Genomic DNA, 25616 nt, shown 5'->3' on the forward strand with positions numbered 1-25616 from the left:
CGAGGCTGAGCGACCCTGTGACCCGGCGTGCGACGTGAGCTGAGGTTTGGCATCTGCACGGAAGGGAGCATCCGCCACCGGCTGCGGCCTGCGGTGAAATTGTAGTGGTACACCCAAAGGGCTGCGTGCCCACTTACTACTCTGTGAATCGAACCAATTGAACGTCTCTCCCCCCGGACTGGAAGGTGCACACCAAAACTTGTCAACCCGTGTGACGAAGGGCTGGGCGACGTACTCTATCTTCCGCGTCAGAGTTCCTGCTCAAGGGGGATTGCCCGGGAGGAGTGCCCCGTAAACACGGAAAACCTAGCCGCGTAGTCGTCAGTTTTAGATGCAGAACACTTGCATGTGGCGGAGAGTCCCTGTTGATGCAAGCCCTAGCATAAGAGGCTTTCTGATGCAAATGAACCGACCTTCGGTGTACAGTGTGTGTGCGCACGATTTCCACGTTGTCTTAACGCGTGTTCCGCGCGCTGTGCTCTGACTGGCTGAGCGTGACCCCGAGCGCAATATAATTACAGAGGAACATAGTCTAGAGGCTGTGCGACTAGACATCTTTCTAGGTTTCTCTTGGGCGAGGGTTTCGACGTATTTGTTCGTTTGCAGTTCGCGACAACAGCCCGGTCCTTTGATGCGTTACAGGCCGGTCGGATCTCGAGTGACGAGGAGAAGGACTGATGTTCCTTAGATCCCCCCGTAAATATACCGGACGGAAAGGAGAACGTGTCCAGAAGCAGGCTAGCGCCGGTCGAGTCATCGCGGAACGGGAGACAGATAGGCGATTCTTTGCGCCCGCCTCACCGGCCGAAAGCTTCAGAGGGGAATGCCCAACCCGTCTTCCGCACTCGCGACGCAGTGGCAACGTGCACCCATAATGCGACAGTACTGCCGCAGAGTTTTTGCATACGGTACGCGCCTGCGTAGCACTGATGTCGCAGCGCGCTGCACAAAAATACTACAGTGACTGGCGACCTTCCAGCCTGAAGAAAAGGATCGCTTGGGGGGTACGTTCTGCGCCCGGGCGCGCCCGGGGGTACCCTCCCTCTGAGTTGAGCCTCGGCACGCGCATTGCCCAGTCTCGGGAGCGCCGCTGCGACCGGCAGGCCCCTGCTTTTCGCGTCGAGCGCCGTTGCTAACACACTCCCGACCTGAAAGTGACGTTAACTCCTTCACCGAACGAAATTGCAAAGGTGAATGCTGCGTCAAATGCTGGTCAGTAACGAACTGCAGAGGACGTTTAGGTATTGTGCCCGTCGCTGTCTCAGCTGCTCTTCATCCTAGGAAGAGCGCGCGTGGGTCGCAGCTAGCGGGGCTGAAATGCATGGGCGTTTTCGTGAAAAGAGCGTAGGGGAGGCTCCGAGTGTGGCGGGCATTAGAGGTCGTGTCTCCGCGATATACAGCACACCGAAAACCCTTCGAAGCTTGGGAGCTGTTGACGGCTGCAGCCAGACTCGAAGCGCCTGTCCCCGCAAATCCTGTCGCGCGATGCGGTAGACGTGTTCGTAGTGCGTTTTTAGGGACAGCTTGCCTGCTTTTACTGAGTTTTTGATCGACGTAACCACCCGATCATCGACTATTTGCCGTTGCGGCAGTAGGCTTCTTCAGTCAGTAACGTCGTTTCTTGGCTTCCCTCGCGCAACAAGTCAGAGGTTTGCAGTGCAGCTTCAGGGTCGCATCCTGGTGATGCGTCAGGTGTTGTGGCACTCCCTGTCACTCCTCCGTAGTCAACACTATTTCTGTTTCGGGGGCATAGCAATGCGCCTGCAGAGTCGCGTTTTCCGCTGGAGCTCTGCATCCTTTTCTCCGGTACGAAGTCCTCCACAGGCCGCGTTTCTCCGACGACGGGCTCACTCCCTGTCGCGTGCCCCGTGTCGGTTCAATGTAGCTTTCCCCGGTGGAGAAAAAAGTGCACCCCTCGCGTCGCGGGCTGCGCTTGGCGAGCTTTGTGTGTCGACTGGCAAGCGTCGGCCCTGCCAGAGAAGCGCGGGAAATGCGCAGACGGTTTTCTCTTGTCAGGCGGCGGCTGGTTCGCCCGTCGCGTCAGGCGAGCGTCCGAGGGGATGGCTGTTGAACGGTGGAGGGAGGAGGTTGGGCACGCTGCCCGAAACCCCCTGCGCGCTGAGAGACCTCTCGGTTCCGCTTTTCCGAGACCAGCGCCGAATGTTTGCTTCCCCCGCCGCGGTCGCAGCCGGAGCGAAGGCAGCTGAAGGGGCGGCAGCTGAAGGGGCGCCTACACCCCCAGTCGCGCTGGCTGATCTCGACGCAGGGAAGCTGCTGGTCAACAAGAAAATTGGTTTTCTGCATCCGCTGCCCGCGAGGGAGCATCTTGGCTTTGGCCAGTTCTTCACAGACCACATGATCGAAGTCGACTGGGACGACCAGCACGGATGGTATCCTCCCGTCATGAAGCCGCTGGGGCCAGTCTCCCTGCATCCAGGCGTCAGTTCGCTCCACTACGCCATTTCGGCCTTCGAGGGCCTCAAGGCGTACAAAACCCAAGACGAACGAGTTCTGCTTTTCAGACCGCACGACCACGGGGAGCGGCTGAACCGATCCTGCGAACGCGTCACCTTGCCTCAATTCGACGTCGACTCCTTCGTGACGCTCTGCAAGGTCCTCGCCAAAATGGATAGCCGATTCATCTTCAGCGAACGCGGCGTCTCTCTCTACATCCGCCCCGTCGTCTTCTCAACATACGTAAGCTGGTCGCTAGCTCCCCCCCGCCCCTCTCAGTTGGGCGGCACCACACAGGACGAAGAGGAAGGGAGCCGTTGACCTCAGATCCCGAATCTCGGTGGCACCAGACTTGTGTTTGTGTTGTTTTCTGTTCAGCCCGCCCTCGGCGTGTATCCACCTCGCATGGCGAAAATGGTTATCATGGCCTGCCCGACTGGAGGATACTTCTGTGAGTCTTCAGCGGTCGCACGCGCGCGACAAACAGAGCGAGTCTCGCGCACTCTACCCCAGACCTCACGTCCCCCCTGTTCTCCGGAAGAGTGTGTTTTCTCCAACGTGTTGTCGAGGAAGGCTAGAGAGCGCTGCGCGTGAGGCAGCCAGTCTAGGAAGATCAGGAAGCCCACCTCCGACCCGCAAGCGGCGGAGGCACTGCACCCAGAATGAAGCTGTGTGTGTGAGTCCTGCGCGTTCGGTCATGTGCAGCAAACACTAGCGCGCCTGCGAATCTTTTCGTCGAGAAGGACCACGCGCGATCCTGGCCTGGAGGCTCCGGCAGCCACAAGGTCGCTGCGAACTACGCGCCGACGATTCAGCCATGCAAGCAGCGCATGCAGCAAGGCTTTCAACAGCTTTTATGGACGGTTCCCGAGGGCGACGACTACCTGTGGTGCGAAGGAGGCGCGATGAGCCTTTTCCTGTTCTGGACGAATGAACAGGGCGAGAACGAGTTGGCGACTCCTGCCTTGGAGCGTTCGCTTATCCTGCCTGGCGTCGTCCGAGACACGGTTTTAACTCTTGCGAAGGACTACCCGGGCATCGTAGGTGAGCGAGGCGGTGCGGAAGCGTGTTCTCCTTCAGCGTTAGGCTCTTGTGGTTAGCGACTGGCTCGGAGAGGATCTGCGCAGGGCCACCGACCTCGTAGCGGATTCGGAATTAATGACAGCTCGCAGCGCCACCAGCCCTCGGTTTCCGGCAGTTGGCCGGCGCGCACTTCGTTTAACACACAGAGCCGTGAATCCGTGCCCGCTGCCGCTCTCACGGCGTCCCCCGCCTCCTGTGTCTTGAGCGCAGTTAGAGAACGAAAAATCTTAATGAAGGCTGACTTCGTCAAGGCGTACCGCGAGGGCCGCGTCCACGAAGTATTCTGCACAGGGACAGGCGCCGTCGTCAAGCCCATCGGTCTGATTCATTTTGAAGGGGAAGACTTCGACTGCGCCCCGAAGGACGCCGAGACGTCGTTGGCGAGGAAGGTGTATGACGACATCTCCGACATCCATTACGGAGTGGTGCCTCACCACTTCATGGTCGAATGCTGATGGTCATTGAGGCAGAGAAAAGTGAGCCACACACGTTGGTGCTCCCCTCAGGCGACCGCCGAGGCGGGAATCTATATTATTGTTCCTGGGCACCTCGAGTACTGTTTAGCAGAGGATCTTTCTCTCTTCTGTCAGTTTGAAGCGAATTACGGGTCAGAGAAGCTCGTTGAGGATCTCGATTCATACCGTTCACTCGTTTTCGCTTGGAAGCCCTCTACCCTGAGGGGAAGCACGGGTAACTGTGTTGCTTCCGTCTTGGAGCAGGTGATGGTAAAATACTGTGTCATAAACTAGTTTTTCTACTGCCTGTCCCGGGACAGCGCTGTCAGAACAAAGGTATATTGACTGACATGACGGCATACGGATATTCGGCGCTCTTGTCGAGTAGATGGTGGACGAGCGCGACGTCACACCGCCGTAGCCAGTCACGAGACCGAGGCGTGACAGTCTAACCCGGGTCGCCTCCGAACCGTTGGGAGTCCGCCTTCTGGTCTCCTGAAGGACCAGCAGGGGGCTGAATCCACGTGCGACTGCGGTGATGCGCGACACTTACGGTCCAGCGGCTCACATCTTTTCGAAGTCAGCGCTCCAACTAGAACGAACGACGCAGTACGCATGGGTGGTGCACATCTCATTAGCTTCGACCGATGTCCTAAGCGCCAGAGGCGAATAGCGACCTCCTCACAGATAGTTTAGCGGGGTCTGACCAGTTACACCTCATCCACAGGGCTGCAGGCTAAATATTGCATCAGCACGGCTATGACGCCCTCAAGAGACATGAAAGAGGTTTTGTCACCACGAGCCCATCTCCCTCAGGTAGCTTAAGCGATGGCTGTATCGCAGTGTCCTACGTCCCCTCAGCTGAGGACAGCGGCTTTCCGCGCCATTGAACTGGTGAATATCTTTGGTTCTGCCGACGTGAGTGGCCCTGAAGGGCGGCAGCCGCGCATGGCGACAGTTCAACAGTCAATGTGTGCACCAGTGGGATTAGAACGACCCACTCTGGATGCCATGGGCCTCGTGCTCGACTTCCCGCATACGTTTACTCTGCGGTAGCGACACAAGCGGCCTCAGCAGAGAATCGACCTCATTTCAGCGTCTCTTCTGAGTGTCGACCGTAGTTGTTGGCATCCTTTGCGCAAACTGCGAACCGATCTTAGCGGCATTCGACGACTGACAGATACTATGTGGTGAAGCACAGACAGGGGCTTTGTCGCGGTATGCTCTGGTGGGGAATAGCCATAAGAAGACCGGACGTATGCGCACGTCCACCATATCAACAGTGCAATATGCCCACACTAGTAGAGTTGCAATCAACTGCGAGGTGACTACCATCAACGGAGGAACACTTCAGGGGACACGTTGCCTCTCCCTGCTTTACTTTTGGATGCTCCGCACTCGAGCTTGGCACTTGCGCGGCTCCGGCGGACGTCCTTCAATTAATCGAGAAGCCTGCTTCCTGGGTGGTTGTCACTCCACGAGAGCAGTCTGTGGTCGTCGGCGGCACAAGCCTGTCTTCCATGACCACTAGCTGGATGTCCGAATACTCGTCGCCCCACGTGTAGGTAACTCGAACAGGGGGCGTGTGGGGAGCTAGCCTCAGTGATACTGGATTCGCATGCTTCTCGTAAAGCAGCGAAGGGGGCTCTCTTCCTGCAGGAAAGAAATGACCCACGACACGAATGATGCAGCTGACCGGAAACGGGTTTCTGCGCGAAAACTCTTCCATCGCATGAACAGGTGGTGAACGGCTTTGTAAAGATCTTGCACAACGTACCTTTAGAGTCGCTTAACATTACAGAACTTGTAAGCAAGTAACTAAAGAACTGTAGATACTTTGGGTGAAGAATACAAGGATAGCTCCAATAATAACATCGTTGATTGCGGTTAGTAGAATGACGGTGCGACATCCCGCGACCACCGATGTTTCAGCGACAGCTGGGCGCGCGGTAAATGACGTCGTCGTAGTTTCTATTGAATGAGCATCACCATTCATTCACCCCGCCGAGCGATGCAGTAAGTTACCTTGGACACGCAGAAGTTCAGCAGCGACTTGTTCCCGTATCGCCGCTCGATGACAAGCGAGCGCCATTGCCACCCGCCTGCAGTACAAAGCGCGCACCGCACAAGCCCTAGTGCAAAAAATACAGTTCGCGAAGTCTAATCTACTACCGTTCGCCGCATTCGCAAGTTGCCGTGAGGGCAGCTCTAGATCTGGCGCTCTGCCCGCAGACACTACGATAGCGAAGCTTCCAAACCCCTCTCCTTCCTCCCCCTCCCGCCCTTGTTTCACCTGGGCATGATGTGCGACGTACCGATCAACCTTGGCTTCCCAGGGAATCGATGTATCTTCGAACGACGGGAGGAGATGGGAGTCGACCAGTTCGATGGCAGACAGGCATTTCTGTTCTTCCCAAATAATGTTGGCCAGGGACCCTTTGAGGTAATCAAGCAAGGGCTGCTGAGCGCCGCCTTCATCGACAATGAGTATCTTGTCCCCACTGGCTCCATCGGCCTCCTCTCCCTCGTCATCCGTCGTCGTCTCCAAGCTCGTCGCGTCGGGACCCACTCCAGCAAAGAAACGGCGAGGCCGCAAAAAGATGCTGCATCGATATCCGTCGATGTCGTATTTCCTGCGCAGTTTCCACAAACAACGCTCTTCGTCACGAGGGTCGCCAAGCTCCTCACCACGCTGAAGAGCCACGAAAGAGGAGCGGACCAAACAAACCGCCAAAGCAACATTCCGCACCCGACTGACATAGGCGGGTCACTGGCTCCCCAAGAGGGTCAGAGGGACCTCCGCTCTACATCCAGCCCCCCCCCCCCCCCCCCCCCCGAGCGCGCGCAACGAAAAAGCTCGGTCGCTCCGCGGCGACTGACGCTCTTGAAACATGCCGACCGTGTGCCTTACCCGTGCGACAGGCGTGTAATATTTTGCTTGCGGCTAAGCAGTTGACTCTGTCCAGCCAGACCATTGGCGACTGCAATGTCGATCGGATCGTCGTACTGGCCTACGTAGACGTGCTCCCTGCGCAATGCATAATGCACCAACAGAACCACAGCATGGAACAATCCAGGGAAGCCTCTAAGCAGACCTCCAACGAGTGAATGAACTCTCCTGCACTGTTAGACTGGGGGCACAAAGTATCGCTTATCGCCGCCAAAGAGTTAGCCTTCCACACACACGCAGTTGCGCGCGCATCAAGTAGCTCTAAAAAGGACTTTTCCATGTGTCTTCTTCGCTCTTTCAGCAACGCAAAACGGGCTCTTCAGCTCAACAGTTTGTAGCCGCCGCCAGCTGCCTCGGAAGGGAACCAATAGGGTCGCAGTGGACAGGAACACGGCCCAGATCTGCTTACTGGCGAGTGCCCTGGGGTTCGATGGGCACAGAGATGATTCCGGTTAAGTTTTTCCGGATTGAAAATTGCAAGCGCGGCTGGAAAATCTTGTTTTCTGCCTTGTCGCTCAACCTGCAGATGCCGTGAAGAGAGAAGTGTGGCAATGCTACATATAGGCACTCAATGAGGATCTCCAGCACGGATACCAGGCAAAGACTGCACTCCATAGCGACCGCTGGCACCTTGCCTTTGTGATTCGCCCTCTATCACGCACCTAGAAAAAAGTTCCTCTGTAGTGACGCCGACAACAGGGCGGTCTTCAGTCAAGCAAACCCAAACGGGTCCTGCAACAAAACACAGACAAAATACTTTCGAAACAGTGGTTTCGTAAGAGAGGCGAGGAACAAGGAGGAGCTGCTTGATAGGGCTCAGGTGATGAGTAACAAAGGGGACTCGCACTCATGCTTGTGAACTTCCGCCATAGGGTATGCATGGCTCCAGTCTGTAGCTTCTCGAGGGGGGAAGATCGACGACAGATGACTCCGCACTCGGAAGTCAGCATTCGATAGCTCGCTTATACTGCGGCTCTGGTTGCCTTGTCTGCAGGATCATCGACTTGTCCACTACTTGCACCTCTGTGTACGTACATGTGCGCTATTTTGATCGCGCACACATACCTTCACTAATTGCGGCAGAAACTGGGATGTCGACCCGAAAGTGAACGACGCGCGTGTCCCTTTTCCGGTCCTCATCCGTGCGGCGATGCCAGTCGAGTTGCTTCAGATATCGCAGTTTCTGGCCGCCGTGGGCACTATCGCTGGCGAGTGCGTGGCTGCTGTGAGGTGCGCGGAAACTTCGCGGGTACTCTCCCCGATCCAGCATCTGGAGGACTTTGGCGTGCGAGTGGCTCATACGCACGGCAAAAGCTACCGAGATGACTTGATTCTGCAGGTCGTACAGCGGGATGCGCAGGTTCAACATATTGAAGCCAGGGCAGCGGAGCCTGAGACCGTAGCGCATTGAACACACGAAACAGCGAAAGAAGTGAAAATGTACGCAGGGGCTGCGTATTTCCGCGGGCGCAGTAACGCTCGGTTGTACCGCCTTAGACCGACCGCCCAAGGGGTTCTTCTTGTTCACGCGTGTCGCTGAAACCACCTGCAAACTACATGCCCCCCCTCCCCCTCCCTTCGCACAGTACCCGTGGAACGCGCGTATCCGAAAAGCACTATCCGAAGCCGCCCCGAACACCACGCCACCCGCGCCAGATCGCTTCGCTTGTCACGACTGTTGTCTGGCAGGACCTCGTATTCTGCATCCTCCTTCCTTGCGATTGACAGCCGATGCCGCGAACAGCCGATGGGACTGACCTCGCCTGCCCGGAGACGACAGTGCTGCAGACGACTTTGCCGACGTTGTGGAGGACCAGCAGCGAGAGCTCAACGTGGGATCGCGTGACGCAGGCCATTGTGCGTCCAGCCGAGTAGTCGAGCCAGGTCTGCGGCTTGACAGTGCCGTCAGCCGGCTCCTCTAGACTCCGAGGAGACACCAAGGGACTTTCGAGGTCGTCGCCAGCTCTGACCGAGTCAGAGCTGTCAACGCGATCGGCTGGCGCGCCTAGGAAAGAGGCGTGGGCTCCAGCTCGCGAGCCGCCGTTGTAGAACTCCGCCGGCGCAGCGGGTCTCGGCGACGCTCTGCCCGCCAGAGGCGGCACGCCGTTCAGGGGCAAGAAGCCATACGGCGCCGGCGCCGCGGGTCCTCTGAACCGAGCGGTCGTCCCACCGGTGTTTCTGACCAAAGATGTCGAAGACGGGACTCGCCCCGGCACCGCAAGACGATGAGAGAAAGCGTCGCCACCAGCCGGTCGTGCGGAGGCGTGGAAGGAACCGAAAGACGGGGGCTGCCCTGGAAAGCCACGCGGAGCGGGGGGATACGCCTCCTCGTCTTCCACGTCGAAGAGGGACAAGAAACTTGAGAAAAGACCATCCGGTTTGAACGACCAGTCTCCGCTGACGCCGGACGTGTCTACGAAGGAGAGGGAGTTGATTTGAGTGGATCGGGCTGAAGCAGACGCGGGATGCGATAGACCCCCGTGGCGATGGTGGCGCGCGTGCTGGTCTGTGCCAGGCATGGGCGAGACAAACGACGACGAAAAGCCGTCCACGAGGCTTCGACTGCTTCTCTGGGTTTCACTGCCGTTGTGGGAAGTACCGTTGACAGCAGGCTGGCGGGCGGAGAGGAGAGCAGCTCCCTGACGAGACGCCGAAGTCCTCGCAGATGCGGAAGGCATGTCGACAGGGGGATGCGTCGGTCGCGTCAAGGGGACTTTCACCGTGGATCCGACGTGGGTCTCCGCCGGCGGGAAGAGCAAACCGTCGAGTTTCTGAATGGCTGACGACGAGCGGACTGCGGGCACCATGCTGGAGTGAAAATGACCCGATACCCACGATGTCATATCCTTGAGCACTGATGCCGCCGTTTCCCCGATGCCGCGTAGGAGATCCTCGTCTTCAGGAGCGCCGCGTCCCGTTGCCGGCAGAGGCACTCTAGCTTGATCCTCTGTGAAGCCGTCTGCGTTTGGCTGAGAAGACAGGCGAGGTGAGAGCGAAGCGGGCGATCTGCGCTTCGGCGAGGAAGATCCCGCGAGCGGATCGACCGGACCTTCCGCGCACGACGACGGTAGAACGATCGCCATTTTCAGCGACACTTAGCGAGCTGGCTCAAAAAGGTGTAAGACGGAATCTACGGCTGGGAGCCAGAAAAGATGGAAAGAACACGGAACGCAGCCTGCCGAGAGCAACGGAGCGAGGCCGGCACCCCCCAAGACACGACCAGCCGACGGGTGCGCGACGCGCAAAGACAGACGGCTGAGCGACGGGTTCCACGCTTTTCGCTCTGTTCGTCTGCGCAGAAAACGGAAAACAGATGAATCAACACAAACAGAAAAGGCCCGACCACAAGGGCATAGCAAAAGAGTCGCGTATGCCACGTGTGATCCTGAGGCGGGAACAGCCGCCAGCCAGGACCAGCGCGCGTTCACGCCGTCTGTCGTCTTGACCTGCTGCCGCTGGAGGGCGCGCGAGCTGCCGAGCTACCCCGTCCTCTCTACGCTAGGCAGCTGTCGTCGGCGCGATTTTCTCTGCGCCGGAAGGCGACAGTTTCGACGGCGAGCTCCAACACGGCTACCAAGAGAAAGCAGATCTTGCCAACCGACACGCCGCAATCCCTCAGCGAGGAACCGGGTCTGAAAAGTCACCACGCTGTGACACAGGCCTCCTCGGCAGCCCCAGGCATCGTGCGTCACCGAAGAGCTACGGACCAGCGCCATCGGAAAGCGTGGAAACCATTTTGGGTAAGGCAACGATTCTCGGCGTCGCTTCCTAAGACTCGTTACCGCCTTCGCATGCATTCGGCGCTCGAATGACGCTGGTATCTGCACTAGTTAGTTCACTAGACTGCCTCAAAGCGTCATCCAAAAGACCTGCACTTGCCAGACCTAGCGAGCTACAGTTATAGAGCCTTTACTACGATGCTACAAAAAAGGGGGCTAAATTCAAACAAAAGCCTCATTATGTGCTTGCTGGAAAGTAGAGTACAAAGCTAGTTGAGTCCTGGAACGGGAACACAGCAGGCGGTGTTAGACAAACTGAAAAGTGGTGCTGTGAACTTTTCTGTCCCACTCGTGGACGCGCCGCCAGTCTTCTTTGCGTGATTGACAGTCGACTATAAGGTGGTCTCCTCAATGGAAGTCTAGTACCGGAGAAACGGCACGTTCACACGGTAATAATGACAGCGTAGCGTCCGAAAACACGGTTCAACAAGGTGACCAGACAGATCATCGACGTAGTCCCAACGGACGTACGCCGTGCAACATGATCCTCCACACGCACATCATATCTCCCTCACAGGAGTCATCAACGGACCCAACATCGGCACTCCCCCCGCAAAAATGAAGTGCAGCCTTTGAGGAATTACCCGGCCGTAAGCACGTTGGCATTACGCATCTCGGCCTCCAATCAACAGAATCTGCGCCTCAAATCTGCACAAGGGCTTTACAGCTGGCGAGGTACGCAGGACATCGCACCTTAAGTCACAGCAGTCGAGACTATATATCACCACGCCTCTCAATATGCCACAGAATAGTGTACAAAAGGGAAACCGCGAACACCCATAAAAAACTGAATTCCAGAAGCACAGGCAGCGTGTGCCAACAATTCAGGGACGGGCGACATTGACGGGTAGGAACTCCCCGCAAAGACGCTTGAAAGCTAACCGAAGAACCGAATGTGTAACTAGAAAAGACCGTCCTAGTTCGTATGCGGGGACTCGACCCACGACGCGTCGCGACACGTGACATGTGGGTGCGCAGGTGCAGTAGGCACCGTTGTTGCAACAGCATGAGGCTGGGTGGTTGGCTGTTTAATTCTGCACCTGTTGCCTCTCCTCAGCACGGAAGAGCTTGCGGAGAGCAGACCTGCGGGCGGCGCTTCTGGAGAGACGCATGATTCTGATGTGCTCGGCATCAGTCCAGCGGCTGATCAGCTTCAAGTTCTCATCGAAAAGGAGGTCGGTGAGCAACTTGCCTCTGGGGCTGCCGCGGAAAGCCTCCTTGAGCTCCTCAGCGTACAGCTGCAAGAGGGTCTTCCACACACCACTCTGGAGAGCGGAGAACGGCTCCTCGGGGGTGGTAACCCACCACTCGCGGAGGAGAGCCTCGTACTTGGCTTTGATTTTCTTCCACGATGCCTGGTTGGCGCCAGAATTGCCGAAGAGGGCACGCTCCAACTCCTGCATGATGACGTCAGCGACGCCAATCGGAGCCTTCATGGTCGTACGGTTCTGGATCTGTACAGGAAAACAAAAAACCAAAGAAGCGATTCGCCAGCCACTCCAAAGAGCGTTCACCTCCACCATAGCCGACCGCGAACGAGCGGACCCACAACCGAATTCCCCACATCTGTCTGCGGCTCTGCAGCACGCGGAGCACCCTTCTCTTTAAGCACCACCGCGGGCAACGGGGTTCGAGGCTTACCTCACGCAGGAGCATCCTGAAGAATCCACCGACGCCTTGCTGGACAACGACGGGGTAGATATCTTTCCACAGCAGTTCGACAGGAACACCGCCGAGGTTCTCTCCCGCCCCCTTTTTGGCATGGGTCAGCATTTCGCTTACGACCGAGCCTTCCCCAGGGGCGCCGACGCCTGCTCCTGCCGAGAAGACGGTGGTGCCCAGCAGAAGGGCGACGAGCAGCATGGAGACGCGGCAGCCAAGCGCGCCCTTGGATCCGAAGAAATCCGCCATTGTGAACGTTGTGAGCAACGAGAGAAGAACGGGTTCCGCCCGGGACACAAGTGCTGGCAGCAGGCAACAGGCAGGCGCCGAGGAGGTGCACAAGGTGGTGGTGTCAGAGTTGTGTGCACGGTGGCGTGGGGCCGAGTAAGTTTGTGTTGAACAACACAGCAGAGCTTTGCAGAAAATGAAGTCCGACCAAAGGCGCGGACTCCAGCGAAGTGAAAGAAAACAACTAAACGACGGCGAAAAAACAAATCTGTGCAGTGCATTGGAGCTGCAGCCACACCCTGGCGAGAGAAAAAGAAGACCTACCCACACTCCCTCGGCGGCGTCTGTCTCTGCCCTGTGTGGGCTCTTGAGCATCCGTTTCCGCCGCAGCGTGGGATGTGTCTCTGCCGCCTGCCGCAGCCGGAAGCGGCGGGGAGGGCCTTCTGACTGGCTGCCGCCGCCCCTGCGTCGCCCGCTGCCGACTGAGGGACGCGCTGCTGCACCGCGCTTCCTGCCTTCCCCTCGCGTGCTGCACCCCCCGGAGGAGGCCGCCCGCCACCCCCCGTGTACCCCTCCTCCCCCTCCCCGCCGCCCCTCCGCCGCAGCCTCGCACCCTACCTAGGCTGCAGTTTGCCATAGCGTCTCTTTGGCACCTCGACTGCCGCATGCCTCCTCCTGCAGGGAGAAGCGATGCAGAGCAATCGCGCTGCGCCGCTTGGAAACCTTCACGGCTCAAAGCAAAAGTAGACTTCCCGCTGCGCGCCCGTTGCGCGCGCGCCCCTCCGCAGGCTTGCCGCTACTTCTGGAGAACACAGCTCTATCTGTGCCGGCGCAGTCTGTCCACGAGTTGGGAAAAGCCGACAATGCTTCCCAAAAATCATGAAAATGCGGTAGCGCAGGCACAAACCTGAAAAAACGGCCCCCTCAAACGGGAACCCGCCGTAGAGCCGCCGCGTAGGTCTAGTCTCCACAGGCACCTAGGCTAGTTTCTGAAAGGGGCGGTAAAGATGCTTAGCGCAGTTGTCGGAGACTAGCGGCTCCTCGCAATCCTTGTCGGACCACAACTCAGCCCTTTCCGCAGTTTCCCACGCACGGGGTCCGCGTGTCTCACTCTACCCGCTTGCACGTACGACACAGAGGCCACGGCAGGGCGCGACCCGTCGAGCGGAGGCTGAGAGGGTGATTTCGCGCGCGCGTGGTTGCCTGGCGGCGGCACCTTGAACATGAAGCGTCGGCGAGCTTCTCGGCAACAGCAGGGACACGGAGATGTTCGCTCGGTGCGCTGATGTGTTTTGCTTGTTTGGCGCCGAAGTGGAGTCCCTGCGTGGGATTCGACATTGACACCCGACAAGGCAGGCGGGCTCCCCGCGCGCCGCTGTCCTTCACGGCGTGGTGAATCGAGCGTGAGGCTGCAGCCTTGCATGGTGGTGCATGCACACATGTTTAGTCGCCTCCTTCGAGGTCCCACGGTTGAAAGCCGAGTTCGAGTCGCGTAGACACTTGAAGGACGGCGCCAATCGACTTTCTCGCTGCTCCTAATGTCTGTGAACGGCCGTTTTCAGAGTTGCGATCCGCCGTGTCAGCGTTTCCCGGTCCTTCGCCGTTGGCGGCGGGACTTGTGCCGCCGTCCACGGGACAGTTGTATCTTGCGTTTCTCGCGTTATTCCGCCGTTGGAATCCAAAAATGCGTGGTGTTTCAGCAGTCTGTTTCCGGGACCGCTCCGCAGCCCCGGCTGTCTGTCAGACGGCCATGTCGGCAGCAGGGCGTGGAGCAGCAGCCGCTGTCCCCCGTGAATGCTGGCGCAGCCGTGTCTCCCAACTCTCCTCTCGCATGGTGCGACCCAGCAGTGCCAGAAGGACTTTAGCGGTGAGATCCGCCCTCTCCGTTGGAATCCACGCGCTTGGGAGCCAAGGCACCCGCCTGTGGCTGCAGGGCAAGCGAGGGGGGGGGGCCGCGCGCCCGCCTCCACGTGTGACCTACAGAGCCTCGGCAGCGCAAGACGAGGTCACGACCGAGGGTGTGGATGATTTACCGCACGCTATCTCAGGCTCTGCTGTCTGCAGAGCAAAAGTTTCTGTCGCCACCTGCCTGTCTGCTTGGCAGCCGAGAATGGCTGTCTCCCCGTCGAGGGGAGTCGTTGCCGACGGGGGGGCTCTGCGTGTGTCGCGGCCTCGCAGCCCCGCCAGCAGGTATCCTCCTCGGGCTTCTGCATCCCTCCCCCCGTTGCCGCGGACCGCCGTCTCTTCTCCTCCCTTGCCTCTGCTCTGGCCGCCTCCCCCCGTCGTCGGCAAGCCAACGCGCCTTGCCTCTCTCCGCGCGAGTTCCGCCGTCAGTCGCGGAGCCTTCAGCGTCGCGGCCAGCTCTTGTCGCGCTTCGCCGACCTGCCGTATGTCTCGTGGCGCTCTGTGTTGCATGTGCTCCACCTCCTGTCCACGAAGCCTCTGCTGCTTCGCGGCGAGGACCTCCTGAGTCTGCCGCTGGTCTGCAAGCGCGTCGGCATCACTGACTTCCGAATCGTCGACCGGCTGCTCGCCGCTGCAGTCGTCCGGCCCTCCACGAAATTCGCGGCTCCGTGGGGCGTCCGCGCACCGGGCGGCGTCGCCCCGAGGGCGAGCCGTCCAGCGGAACCGGCGAGTGGAGGCGCGTCAGGCCTCTCAGACGAGCCACAGCAGCAGGCGGCGCCGCAGAAAGACGGCGCTCGGAGGGGGGACCGACCGTCGTTTGCACGCTTCGTCGCCTCCTTGGACGACTGGCGAGTGGGGAAGCACCCGCACCACCTGCATGCGCTCCAGAGACTCCTCGCCGCGGTCTCCGCGAACGTGCACAATTACTCAACCGAAGACCTTCTTCTCCTTCTAGATGGCTTCACCGTGCGCAGCGCAGGAGCGCAGACGGGCGCGGAGTCCGCGGAACTCGACGTCCGGGGGCGGAATCAAGCGCGCGGCCAAGTGCCTGTCGAGGCCCTCGAGGAGTTTGAGGCGACAGTGGGAATTTTGGTGCTGCAGCTCCGAGCAAAGTTTGTGCAGCTCCAGGGCGAGGCTGCGAGGGCAGGCAGCGAAGCAGTCGAGAAGGAGCGCGAGCGTCTCGCGAGTCTGCCAGGTACGGTTGAGATCTACGAAATCATCAGCCGCGCGGCCGTGGCTCTGCCTGCGTGCTGGGAGTCTCCGCGCTCCTTCCTGCGGCCTGCATCCCCGGCAGCAGTCGTAGGGGCAGGTGCGATGCATGCGCGCACATGCGGAGAGCGGATGGAGGGACAGCTCGCTGCTCAGCGCAGGGCTTTTGAGAGAATCACCGGCAGGACTCCGGGCCTGGGCGCAGCCGACGAAGGGCTTCAGGAGGGGATGGATGCGGCGACCTTCTCCCCGAGATCCGCCACTGAGGAAATGCTCGCCCTGCTCGGATCGAAGATCCTATCCACGGGCTCTGCCTCAGAAGCGCTCAGCGAGCGCACAGCTGGTGAAGGGATGCCCGCCGCCGTAGATCTTGCCTCCCTCCTGCAAGCTTCTTCACGCGTGGCAGGGTTGGGCGCCCCAGCCGACCGGCTCGCAGACGCCGCGGCGAAGGAGATCGTGGGGCCTGAGACCCCCGCGGGTCGGCCGTCTGGGGCAGCTCCGCGCGACTCTAGGCCCGCAGCGATCGCGCAGGAGATCCTGAAGCGTCTCGCAAACAACACCCGCCCGACTGAAAGGCGCGGACGAATCGAGTGGGTCGAGGCCCCAGAGTTCGCGCTTTCGCGCAGCCTGCCGGCGGAACGTCAGCAGGCGCTGCTCGCGGCATGCAGCTTGGCGCCTCCCGCGGTGGTGCCGGCGCTGGCGGCGGCCGTGTGGCGAGACTTCCGAGGTTGCGCAGGTGGCGTTGGGGCGGCTGCGGCGGCGGAGAGGGCAGCTGGCACCTCTTCGGGCCGCGCCGCTCCCCTGGCGCTTCCGTCCAGCGGCGCCCTCGCCGACGTCCCGCTGCCCGCGCTCGTGACGGCGCTGCCTTTGCTCGCCCGATGCGCCGTGCAGACAGTGACGGCTGCCGATCATTGCGCTGGAGGCCGGAGGACGGGAAAGACAGCTGCGTCACGCGCTGGCACTCCCGCAGACACGACGCAGACGCGCGGGAGGCGGCGCGCGGCTTCGGCGCCCTCGCGCGGCGAGCCGTCGTCTCGCTCATCGCCGTCGAGACCGCTTGCCGACGCCTCTGCGGGGGACAGCTTGGTGTGGCTGCGGCGCCTCTTATGCGTTCTCGGGTCGGCGCTCCATCAACAGGGGAGGCATCACCTGCACAGAAAAGGCGCTGCCCTCGCTGCCGAGGAGTCTGCTTCAGAGACGGAAGGTTCCGCCTCCCTTTTTGCGTCGCGCTCTGGAGGCGAACAAGGCTCGATTTCTGCGGTCGATCGTGCCGTGGAGCTTTTCTGCGTCGCCGGTTTGGGTGCTCGCCTCTCGGCGATGCTCCTGGAGAGCAAGCTGCTGTCAGCCGAGCGCAGGCCCTTCAGCCAAGCTGTGCGGGTGCGCGGCGCCGGGAGAGCGACGCCGCAAATGCCGTCGATGCCCCGCTGCGCAAGTGGCTGCCGGAGCCCGTGTGACTCTTCGCCTCGCCTCGACGGATGGAACGGGCGGATTCGCTGCAGCGTCGTCGCCTCGCTGCACCGCCGGTACCGGCTCGCGCAGCGTCTCGCCGAGATGCAGCTGCGGCAAGCTGTGCTCGAGGCAGGGCCGCTGCTGCCTCCTTCAGCCCTCAGGCGCGTGGTTGTGCACTCGACCTCCAGCGTTTCAGCGGGCGGGGGCGGCAGCAGCGGCGCGGGCGGGGGCCGTCTGCAGGGGGCCAACTCGCTCTCTTCGCCGCAGCAGGGTCCGGATGGGAAGGGGGTATTCCCTGCCAGCGGCGCTGCTGAGTCCATTCACAGCTGGTTGGTTCCTCACGTGCTCCACGTGTGCCCCCTGCACATGTCCGCCCTCTATTTCCAGCTGCTATCCGCCGCAGCCATGCATTCCTGGCTGAAGACGACGCCTGCGGCCCTGCGACGCCGTGAGAGGCAGACTTGCCCTTCTGCGGGGGACTCGAATCTCGGAGCGGGGGAGGCGACCGATGGCGGAGGCGCAAGCGGAGTGCGTGCGCCCATGTTGAGCGCCAGCGCCTCATCCGGAGACCAGCTGGCGCTGCACGCCCTGCGTTTGGCGCGGCACATCCAGCAACGGCTCAACGGTGCCCGGCGGCAACTTGAGAGGCAGTGCCGCCTCTCCCAAGCGCAGCAAGAGCGGATCCTCATCTCGCTGCCCCAGTTTCAGCAGCACCATGAGGAGCTCGTTCTTCGCGATAGAGACTTGGACTTCACGCCTTTTGGCAAGCTTTTCAATGTAAGGGAGCCTCTGCGAGGGCCCACGAGCAGTCGCGACGTCCTCGCTTTGATCAAGCAAACTTCTCAACCTGTCAGCCGCTCCGCAGCTTCGGTCCGGAGTCTGCTGTCCTCTCTTAGGCCTCTGCTGTCTCCCGCGGAAGACGGTGTGAGCTCGGAGCGTGTCTCGGGCAACGGGGGGCGAAGGAGAGCATGTGCGTGGTTACAGAGTGAATCCTCGCTTCGCGAAGGCATTCTCGGGAAATGCAACGAGTTGCAGATGCTCACCGATGCTGTCGCGCGCAGCGCACGTCGATGTCTGTATACAGCAATCATGCAAATGCCGGTGCGACAGAAAGCGTGGCTGGGGCCCTGCCAAGGTGAAGTGGAATGGGCTACCGAACAGGCCATTGCGATGCTGAAGGCAGATCAGGAAAGCTGTGAGCAGTCCGCCGCAGAGCTGTTTGACTTGTCGGTTTCTGCCTCCAAACGTGGACACGCGTCGTCCGCTGGGGGGGGAGAACTCCGCACCGACAGTGCGCACACGACAGGTGGAGGCGACGACGATCAAGCGAAAGGCGTCGAGGCCTCAGGAGGAGGGGCCGCGCTCACGCGAGGCGCGGAGTTGGATGCGATCCTTCAGGGTCTGCAGCCAGAAACAGGCGTCGCAACGTGGGATCTCCGCAGCCCGCCTCGCGCTGTGAGAGCCAGAGGACGACGCGGAGCCGCTGCGCATTGGCGTATTCGGGAATTACGTAGCGCAGACGACGAGGGTCAGGCCCCAGGGGCAGGCGTGTCTGTGGATGGCAGAATCCCAGGCGTTTTTGCACGCCTGCGAGGACTGGGGACTTCTCAGGGGCGGAATTCCTTTGGCAACCAAAATCATCCTCACGGGGAAACCAGTACGAGAGAAGACACCGAGCCCGCCAGCGCCGCGGCGGAAGGACAACGCGATCGTTTTATGGTGCTGGCAGGCTCCAGCTAGACGTCCGACAACACTGAAACGTTGGAGTCTACCACGTCGCCAGGGAGGGAAAGAGGGAGGCGGACTCACTGAACGGCTTCCAAAAATTCATGCCACTACTGTTGAAATGCTGTACGCACCGGACTTGTCGCGTGAGCTCGTCTCAAGGGTGTCTGTCTGACACTCGTTCTGATTAAACTGTCCTTTGACATCCTTGCGAGATAGCCCAGCCCTACGGGAAACACGTTTCATAGCAGCGCCGCGCACTCGAAGCGATAAGGATAGCGGTGCAGGGGGAACCTTGCTTCACTGAGGACTGCCATATCTGCTCGCTGCCGCTGACCCGGTGGTACGTGTTGGAGAAGGGCGTTACGCTGCCGAAGTCAACGCCGGCGATGACTGAGATGTGTACGACGACGCCACAGCAGGGAGGCCACCACACGGTCCGCAGTCGCATGTCTTTTGTTGCCTCAGTCTGAAAAAAGACTCTCGCAGGTGCAGAGTGTCGAGGAAGCAGTAGCCACTGCGCGCTGCCTGTTTGCACTCCAGCGTGTAGATGATGCGCAGACAGACGATTGTGGCGGTGCTGTCACAAAATGACTATCAGTCGTTGGGAGGACAGCTTGCGTTGTTGACTGGCGGCAGGGTGTCGAACGAGACCGCTAGGAGGTAACCGTAATCAGTGGTTTTCCTGGGGCCGTAGTTCCCCCACACCCACACGGTCGCAGTTCGTTACTTTGTCTCGTCTACTTGGCTGCCTTGCTAGCAGTCTATTGTGCCTTGATTCCTGCGAAGGCGCCGGTTCATTCAACGCCCGCGGCCACTCCAATCCTGTCCCTCGAGCTGGCGTGTTCAGGCCTCCAAAGCGGACCTCCAGTTGGTGTTCAGCTCAGCACTGAAAAGCCTAGGATCGGATGTGTCACCTTCGGGCACCCAGCAGAGCGTCTCACCTCTCGCAGCAAGGTTGCCCGTTTCTAGGACTTCGCTTTTAGGGCGAGCCCGCTTGTATCTGGCCGCGGCGCACACTGCAAAAGATTTCGTCCCCAGCCACAGAACTGTTACAGGGGGCGTGGCGCCAGTGGCGAAGCACTTCTTTTTCGTGCATTGGTGTTTTGACGTCTCGCGGCACCCGAGACTTGCTCGAGGAATTCTGCTCTGTAGCTGCAGCGGCGCGGTGACCCTTCCCGGCGAGCCGACGAGACGCTGCAGTCGCCATCGTGCGGCGGCGTGCGACGCGGCTTGGAGCGCGAATCGCAAAAGGAGGATATGGAAGAGCCCAAAACACGAAAACTTGCCGTCAGTGACCGCTCTAACACCAAGATCGACTTCGTCCGCGTTAGTAGAGCTGGAAGAAGGGCGTCGCGCACTCGATCTCCTGCTTGGTCTGCAGGCGGTGTGTCCGCTCCCGTATGTAGTCAAGCGGATCTGCCGCCGACGCCCAGCTGACTACGCGACGCACAAGGCGCTTTGAAGTTGCATTGCTATTCCGTGCGGCGCAGAAGAAGTATGTCAGTGGAAGCATGTTTTACGGCAACGGCGCAGTGGAAACTTAGGTGTGATGCTTGTTTTTGTCCATAGTTCCCCCCGCCCCCGTGCCGCAATCTGCTACTTGCTACAGCGCTGCGCGGCAGCGGTACAGGTCGTTTGCCTGGCTGGTCTTTTTCTCTCGATTCGGCAGCGATGACCAGAGGGCACGCGGCTCTACGGAACCACCCAGGTACAGCACACTTGCGACACCGCTCGCGACGAAGGGGTATTTCCAGTCGGCACAAATCAGAGGGTTCCTACGAAAGAGGCATAACTGTTTCAGGAAACGTCCTCGAGGCAGGGACGAGAACAAACGTAAATCAGGCCGTCACGAGACGGCACGCTCCCGCTCCCGTCCCTCTCTCTCCATGCGGACAGTCCGGTTTCCCGAGGGCGTCTTCCTACATGTGTTACTGGTGAGCAGAAGCTCCAGTGTGCCAGTTTGTTAATCTCGATTTTCTTCTCTAGTTTCCAGTTCCGTTTTTCCCCCGGTATTTATTCCGGTTTACGCCCAGTCGAACACCGCTCAGACGAGCATGCATCTGGTGCGAACGTCTGCCTCCTGGTCTCGGCGTTCTCTTGGCGAACGGTCTCTTTCATCTGCGTCATTGATATCTTCGTGAATGGTTCATTTTTCCCATTGAGGGGGTTGATCTCGCACTTCAGCGCGACGGAGGGGGAACACCGGCGGGTGCTGAAGCGAACTCACACTGGCGAAGCCGGAGGAGACAAAAGTGCGAAGGGCTCGAGGACGCCAAGGCAGGCCTCACCCAAACTTCTGGAGGGTGTGCGACAGTTCCACACCATGGCAGTCCTCTGGCTTCGTTTCGTCTCCCCCTCTTTCTGAGTGAGGGAGCGTGCATCTCGTTTGCGAACAAGCCAGTTGTCAAAGCTTGTCTGGGGGCCGCCGAGTGGTGCCCAGTGTCATCGAGACGGGGGCAGTTTGTCGTGGACCCCCGCAGCACAGTTTATCACACAGGAGACACTCGCGGTTGACGCGACCTCACGCTTTCTACATGGGATGTTCCTGCGGCTACGTTGCTGCTGGAACACGACTTCAAAAAATTTCATCGACCTGCTAGGATCATGCACAACCTCTGCGTCGCGTCAACTTGCGAGGCGGCAGTTCCCCAAGGCGGATGCAGAGCTCGTTGCCGTTTCGACGTCTCCGCTCGCCCTGACACAGACCCCTCTGAAGACTGTTTCCGACGCGCCTGCGACCGGAGCCCTGCGTCTCGCACATCCCGCCGAGCGACGACGGCAGCGCCGATGGCGCGTCGTCATCTGCCCCAGGCCTCCGCGGCTTTCGTCGCTCTCTTCTGTTTGTCTCTGCTCTGCTCCTTAGCATCCAGCGCCGTCGCTTTTGGTTCGCGGGCGGGGCGTGGCGGCAGGGGGCGCCACCCTCCCTCTTCGCGGCGGCCGCGCTCGCCGACGCAGCGGGAAATGCGAGGCGCTAAAGGTTCTCCTCTTTTGTCCCTTGCGCAGGATCCTCTCCCGCAGGCGCGCGGAGACCTCCGCAGCTGGACTCTTGCCGCCGCCGCGGCGGGGCCTGTAGGCGCGCTGCGGAGGGCGCCGGGTAGCGGCGCGCGCGGCGGATCGTGGGGGGAGTTTCTGTGCGGAAGCAGTTCAGACGGCGGGGATGTCCTCGTTCTCTTCGTGGGAGCCGGCGAAGCAGCCCGAAGGGACAGCCAAGCCCGTGGCGCGCGCGATGCGACCGCGCACGAAGAGGAGAAGGCCGCCGCAGCAGGGGGGGGCGAGGCCCGGTCGCAGCTGGCCTCCGAAGCCTCAGCCGCAGAGGCATCCGCCAGGCAAGCGATGCAGGCTCAAGCCGCGATGGACACTGTGAATTTTCTCTACATGCTGCACTGCAAGCTCGTGCGGATTGTGGATCTGAGGGAGCCGCGGAACAGTTTCCTTCTGCAGTATCTTCGGCACGCCTACCGCGCCCGCGCGTGGCAGCGGACACGCGAACGCAGTTTTGGAAGGTACACCTCCGCTGAACGAGGAGGCGAGCCGCAGGACGCGAGCGAGCTTGAGGGCGAAGCGGCGGCCGCCACGGAGCTGGAGGACGCCCCAGACAGCGACCCGGCCTTGTCTGTTGTGGATCGCGCGACTGGCTCCGAGGAGCTCTTGTTCGGGTGGGAGCAGATTCGGGACTTTTTTCTGGCGCGACTCGCTCTCAAGGCGCGGCGCATGGCCCGCGCGCAACAGGAGGAGTTCTTGGGGCTCGCCGGGCTCGTCGAGGGCTTGTCCGTGTCGCCGTCGAACGCCACGCAGGCCGTGAAGGCGCCGCAGCAGCCGTCAGGCTTGCCGGCGGTTGGGCATCCACTTCTCAAGCACTGGTGGGATCCTCTGGGCCTGAGCTTCGACTTGTACGTTCAGGCCGCGTGCGGAAGCGAGTGCCCAGCTACGCAGCAGGTTCTCACAGCTCTGAGCAAGACGGGGCTCTCCGAAGTTGTCAGGATCCACGAGTGTGGGAAGCCAACGGCAAATATCCCCCCAGTAAGTAGGGACGCTGTCGCTGGCGGTTTTGTTGGTGACAGTGCCCGCTGAGAACTGCCGAGGGAGGGTCGCTCGCACGGAGGAGGGTCGCCGCAGAGTGGAGAATTCCACGCTCACCGCTCTGCAGTTCCAGTCAACTTTTCCTCTCGGTTTTTTGCGCTCCTGATTCCCTCGACCTCTGAACGCGCTGAGCGACGCTCGTGCAGTGGGGATCTGCTCTACCTCTGCGCGGAAGTTCGCGGTATTCGTTGTAAGGGGAAGCTTTTCTAGAGTCCGCTGGTGCGCTCACGCGCAGCGGCCTGCGCAGTCGAGCGGATGCCACGCTCGGTTGCGTCCAAGACCTTCAATGCTGTGCGGCGCGTCTACTTGTTGACGCTGAGTCAGTGACGGCAACGCGTGTGTCGGCGCACTGCTTGCATGCGGAGGCTTCAGGAAGAAGCGGCGGCGGGCGTATCATGGGAGTCTGCGCTGGTCATGTGAAGATCACACATGTCTTTGCGCACTTCTTTTTTCAGGTCATCGGCCCCGGCGGTCTTTCAGTGCTGCCGGCCTTGGGCATTGGTAATCGGCTTATATACGGGGTGGATCAAATCGCCCGCTTTCTTCACGCCCTTGGGTCTTTTGTTCCGACGCCAAAGTTGCTTCGCAACGCCCTGAAAGCGTCTGAAAGGCCTCTGAGTTCTACAGACGACGTCAACGTGTCCACGGGCGGCGCTGGCTTTCCCGAGTCGCTTGCGGTCGACGAGAGTAGTGCAGATGACGAAACTCGAGACGTCTGGCCTTCTCCCGGTGATGCAAAGGCCAGAGAACGTTCGGTTCTCCGCTTGCCTCCGGGGCTGGATGACGCGACGCTTGTGTGCAACACCTTGAATCTGGCTTCCTGTCAAAGTGAGTTTCATTTCATGCTCGCTCGCTGCACCAGAACTACAGAGTCATCTCGTAGGGTGAAGCAGCCCCAGGGTCGCCTCTTGCTCCTCTGGGAGATATAAAACTTTTTTCGGCGGGACACGCCAGACTCTGTGGGGAGAGGAGGGTGTGACCTGCTGAGAAGAAGAGCTGCGATTGTTCGTCTAACGCATGTTTTTGCAGCGTTGCTGGACTGGCTGACCGCGCGCGGACTGTTCAACCAAGTGAAGAAAAACTTCGTCACGCAGACAGGGCCTGTGCAATACGGGAAAACTTCTCTGAAGAAAGACATGTTCGACCCCCTGCTCGTCAGAGAAGGCGTCATTCTGGCGCAAGGCAAGTAGTTCCGCGCACATACACTCTCTTGCAGTGGCGTCACAGGAGTCTTTGTTCCGTTTAGAGCGGGAATCTGAGCTTCGGGCTCCGATCACTTCGAGTTTGTCGGGGAAGTGCACTGGAGCGTGAATGTGAACGTTAGTCGGGGGGCGCCGTATAGCACGAGGACAGTTGAAGGGGGGGAGGAGGGAGCAGTAGGAGCAACTGCTTACAGATTTCTGTCGACGCACTCGCGCCGGAATCGCTCGCGTGGATATTTGCTTCCACGATGTATTCGGTTTGTCCCTGGAGCTTATCCGATTCGCTTTGTTTGGGGCTTTAGGAAGCCATTGCGTCTGCTTGCCGCGTCCCCCGCGTCGACGGTGTCTTCTGTTTGCAGGGCTTGTGGGTATTCCCGCGCGAATCGCTGCCGCCTTTGTTGCAGCGGATGTCCAGAGTTGGAGTTGCGCCCCGGTGGTTGTGGAGGCGTTCCTGGTTCGGGGACGGCCGACGACTCAGGAGGCGGAGAGGATCGTAGCCGCCATGGCGAGGAAAGGTGAGTGATGTGTTGCAGCGGATGTCGTCTGCAGCCAGGGGGGAGACAGTGACAGTCGTGGAGGCGAACGCTTTCCGCTCCGCACTGAGGCGCCCCGCCCGATATTATCGGCAGAGACGGGGTTGCCAACAGGCAAGATGGTGCTAGGATAGCGCAAGAGTCCTTTGGATTTCCACCAGAAGAGTAACACATTGAATTATAGCCTTAGCCTAGGGGCGTGCCCTGATCGACGTGTCATCTTGCTCCCCTAACCTCGTCGCTGGACTTGCACGTGGCGCTGTATGCTTCTCAGTCGCGTTTCGAAACCCCTTTAACAGCATTGCGGTACTTTCTTCGACACGGGTTATTCTGCGAATTCGAGCGTAGATCACCTCGTATTGCCGCGACCCTGACTCTCGTGTCTCAGGTATGGGCAAACGAGTTAGGATCAAAACTTTTCGTCTCCCCCAGCGGCTCGCGATTGGCGGATTGCTGTACCCCATCCCTCTCGTGGTTGTACCCGGGATCGCGCAGTTTGTTGGCTTGGATGAAGTGAAGGTCTTCGTTGCCGCTCTGGGGCAAGTCGTGGATTCGATACCTTGAATTGAAGGGGGGGGGGGTGGGGAGCGCCGCATTAAGTGCTACCTGTTGAGGTGAAGAAAACACGCGTATCCAGTCAACCGCGGTTCTTCACCTGGCGACAAGATGTTCACAATCTGGCGCTCTGTAGGAATGAAGTGGCGTCGGTGCCTATGGCAGTAGTTCAATATCTCGCTGCCGAAGGCCACGCATTCGTTGCGCGGCGCTAACACGTCGCCTCAATTATCTACTTTTTTCGGCAACGCGGCCAAAGCAAGCGAGCAAACGTGTATGCGTTGAAGCGAAAATCGTTCGGGTCAGTATTTCCTCAGTGTTGTCCGTTGAGCACGGATCAGGCT

General features: G+C 59.9%; 5 protein-coding genes across 5 annotated transcripts; 3 read left to right on the plus strand and 2 right to left on the minus strand.

Moving 5' to 3' along the window:
• Nucleotides 1-1755: 1755 nt before the first annotated feature.
• Nucleotides 1756-3992, plus strand: BESB_063580 (Branched-chain-amino-acid aminotransferase; the record flags this gene model as incomplete). Its single annotated transcript, XM_029364772.1, has 4 exons — nt 1756-2697; nt 2833-2905; nt 3160-3498; nt 3748-3992. The coding sequence occupies 4 exons, from the start codon at nt 1756-1758 to the stop codon at nt 3990-3992; spliced, it is 1599 nt and encodes a 532-aa protein (XP_029219480.1).
• A 1435-nt stretch (nt 3993-5427) lies between these two features.
• BESB_063590 (uncharacterized protein) lies at nt 5428-10025 on the minus strand (the record flags this gene model as incomplete). Its single annotated transcript, XM_029364773.1, has 8 exons — nt 5428-5645; nt 6018-6094; nt 6308-6625; nt 6904-7020; nt 7352-7462; nt 7605-7674; nt 8008-8333; nt 8701-10025. 8 exons carry the CDS (start codon nt 10023-10025, stop codon nt 5428-5430), a joined length of 2562 nt encoding a protein of 853 aa, XP_029219481.1.
• A 1724-nt stretch (nt 10026-11749) lies between these two features.
• BESB_063600 (dense granule protein DG32) lies at nt 11750-12632 on the minus strand (the record flags this gene model as incomplete). Its single annotated transcript, XM_029364774.1, has 2 exons — nt 11750-12175; nt 12363-12632. The coding sequence occupies 2 exons, from the start codon at nt 12630-12632 to the stop codon at nt 11750-11752; spliced, it is 696 nt and encodes a 231-aa protein (XP_029219482.1).
• Nucleotides 12633-14405: 1773 nt separating this feature from the next.
• On the plus strand, nt 14406-18914 carry BESB_063610 (uncharacterized protein; the record flags this gene model as incomplete). Its single annotated transcript, XM_029364775.1, has 2 exons — nt 14406-14478; nt 14716-18914. 2 exons carry the CDS (start codon nt 14406-14408, stop codon nt 18912-18914), a joined length of 4272 nt encoding a protein of 1423 aa, XP_029219483.1.
• Nucleotides 18915-21863: 2949 nt separating this feature from the next.
• On the plus strand, nt 21864-25281 carry BESB_063620 (uncharacterized protein; the record flags this gene model as incomplete). The annotated part of the gene is made up of 5 exons (XM_029364776.1): nt 21864-22922; nt 23438-23810; nt 24012-24164; nt 24544-24699; nt 25106-25281. The coding sequence occupies 5 exons, from the start codon at nt 21864-21866 to the stop codon at nt 25279-25281; spliced, it is 1917 nt and encodes a 638-aa protein (XP_029219484.1).
• Between the last annotated feature and the right edge of the window lie 335 nt (nt 25282-25616).

The sequence above is a fragment of the Besnoitia besnoiti genome, chromosome V, assembly GCF_002563875.1.
Source record: "Besnoitia besnoiti strain Bb-Ger1 chromosome V, whole genome shotgun sequence".
Classification (NCBI taxonomy): Eukaryota; Apicomplexa; class Conoidasida; order Eucoccidiorida; family Sarcocystidae; genus Besnoitia; species Besnoitia besnoiti.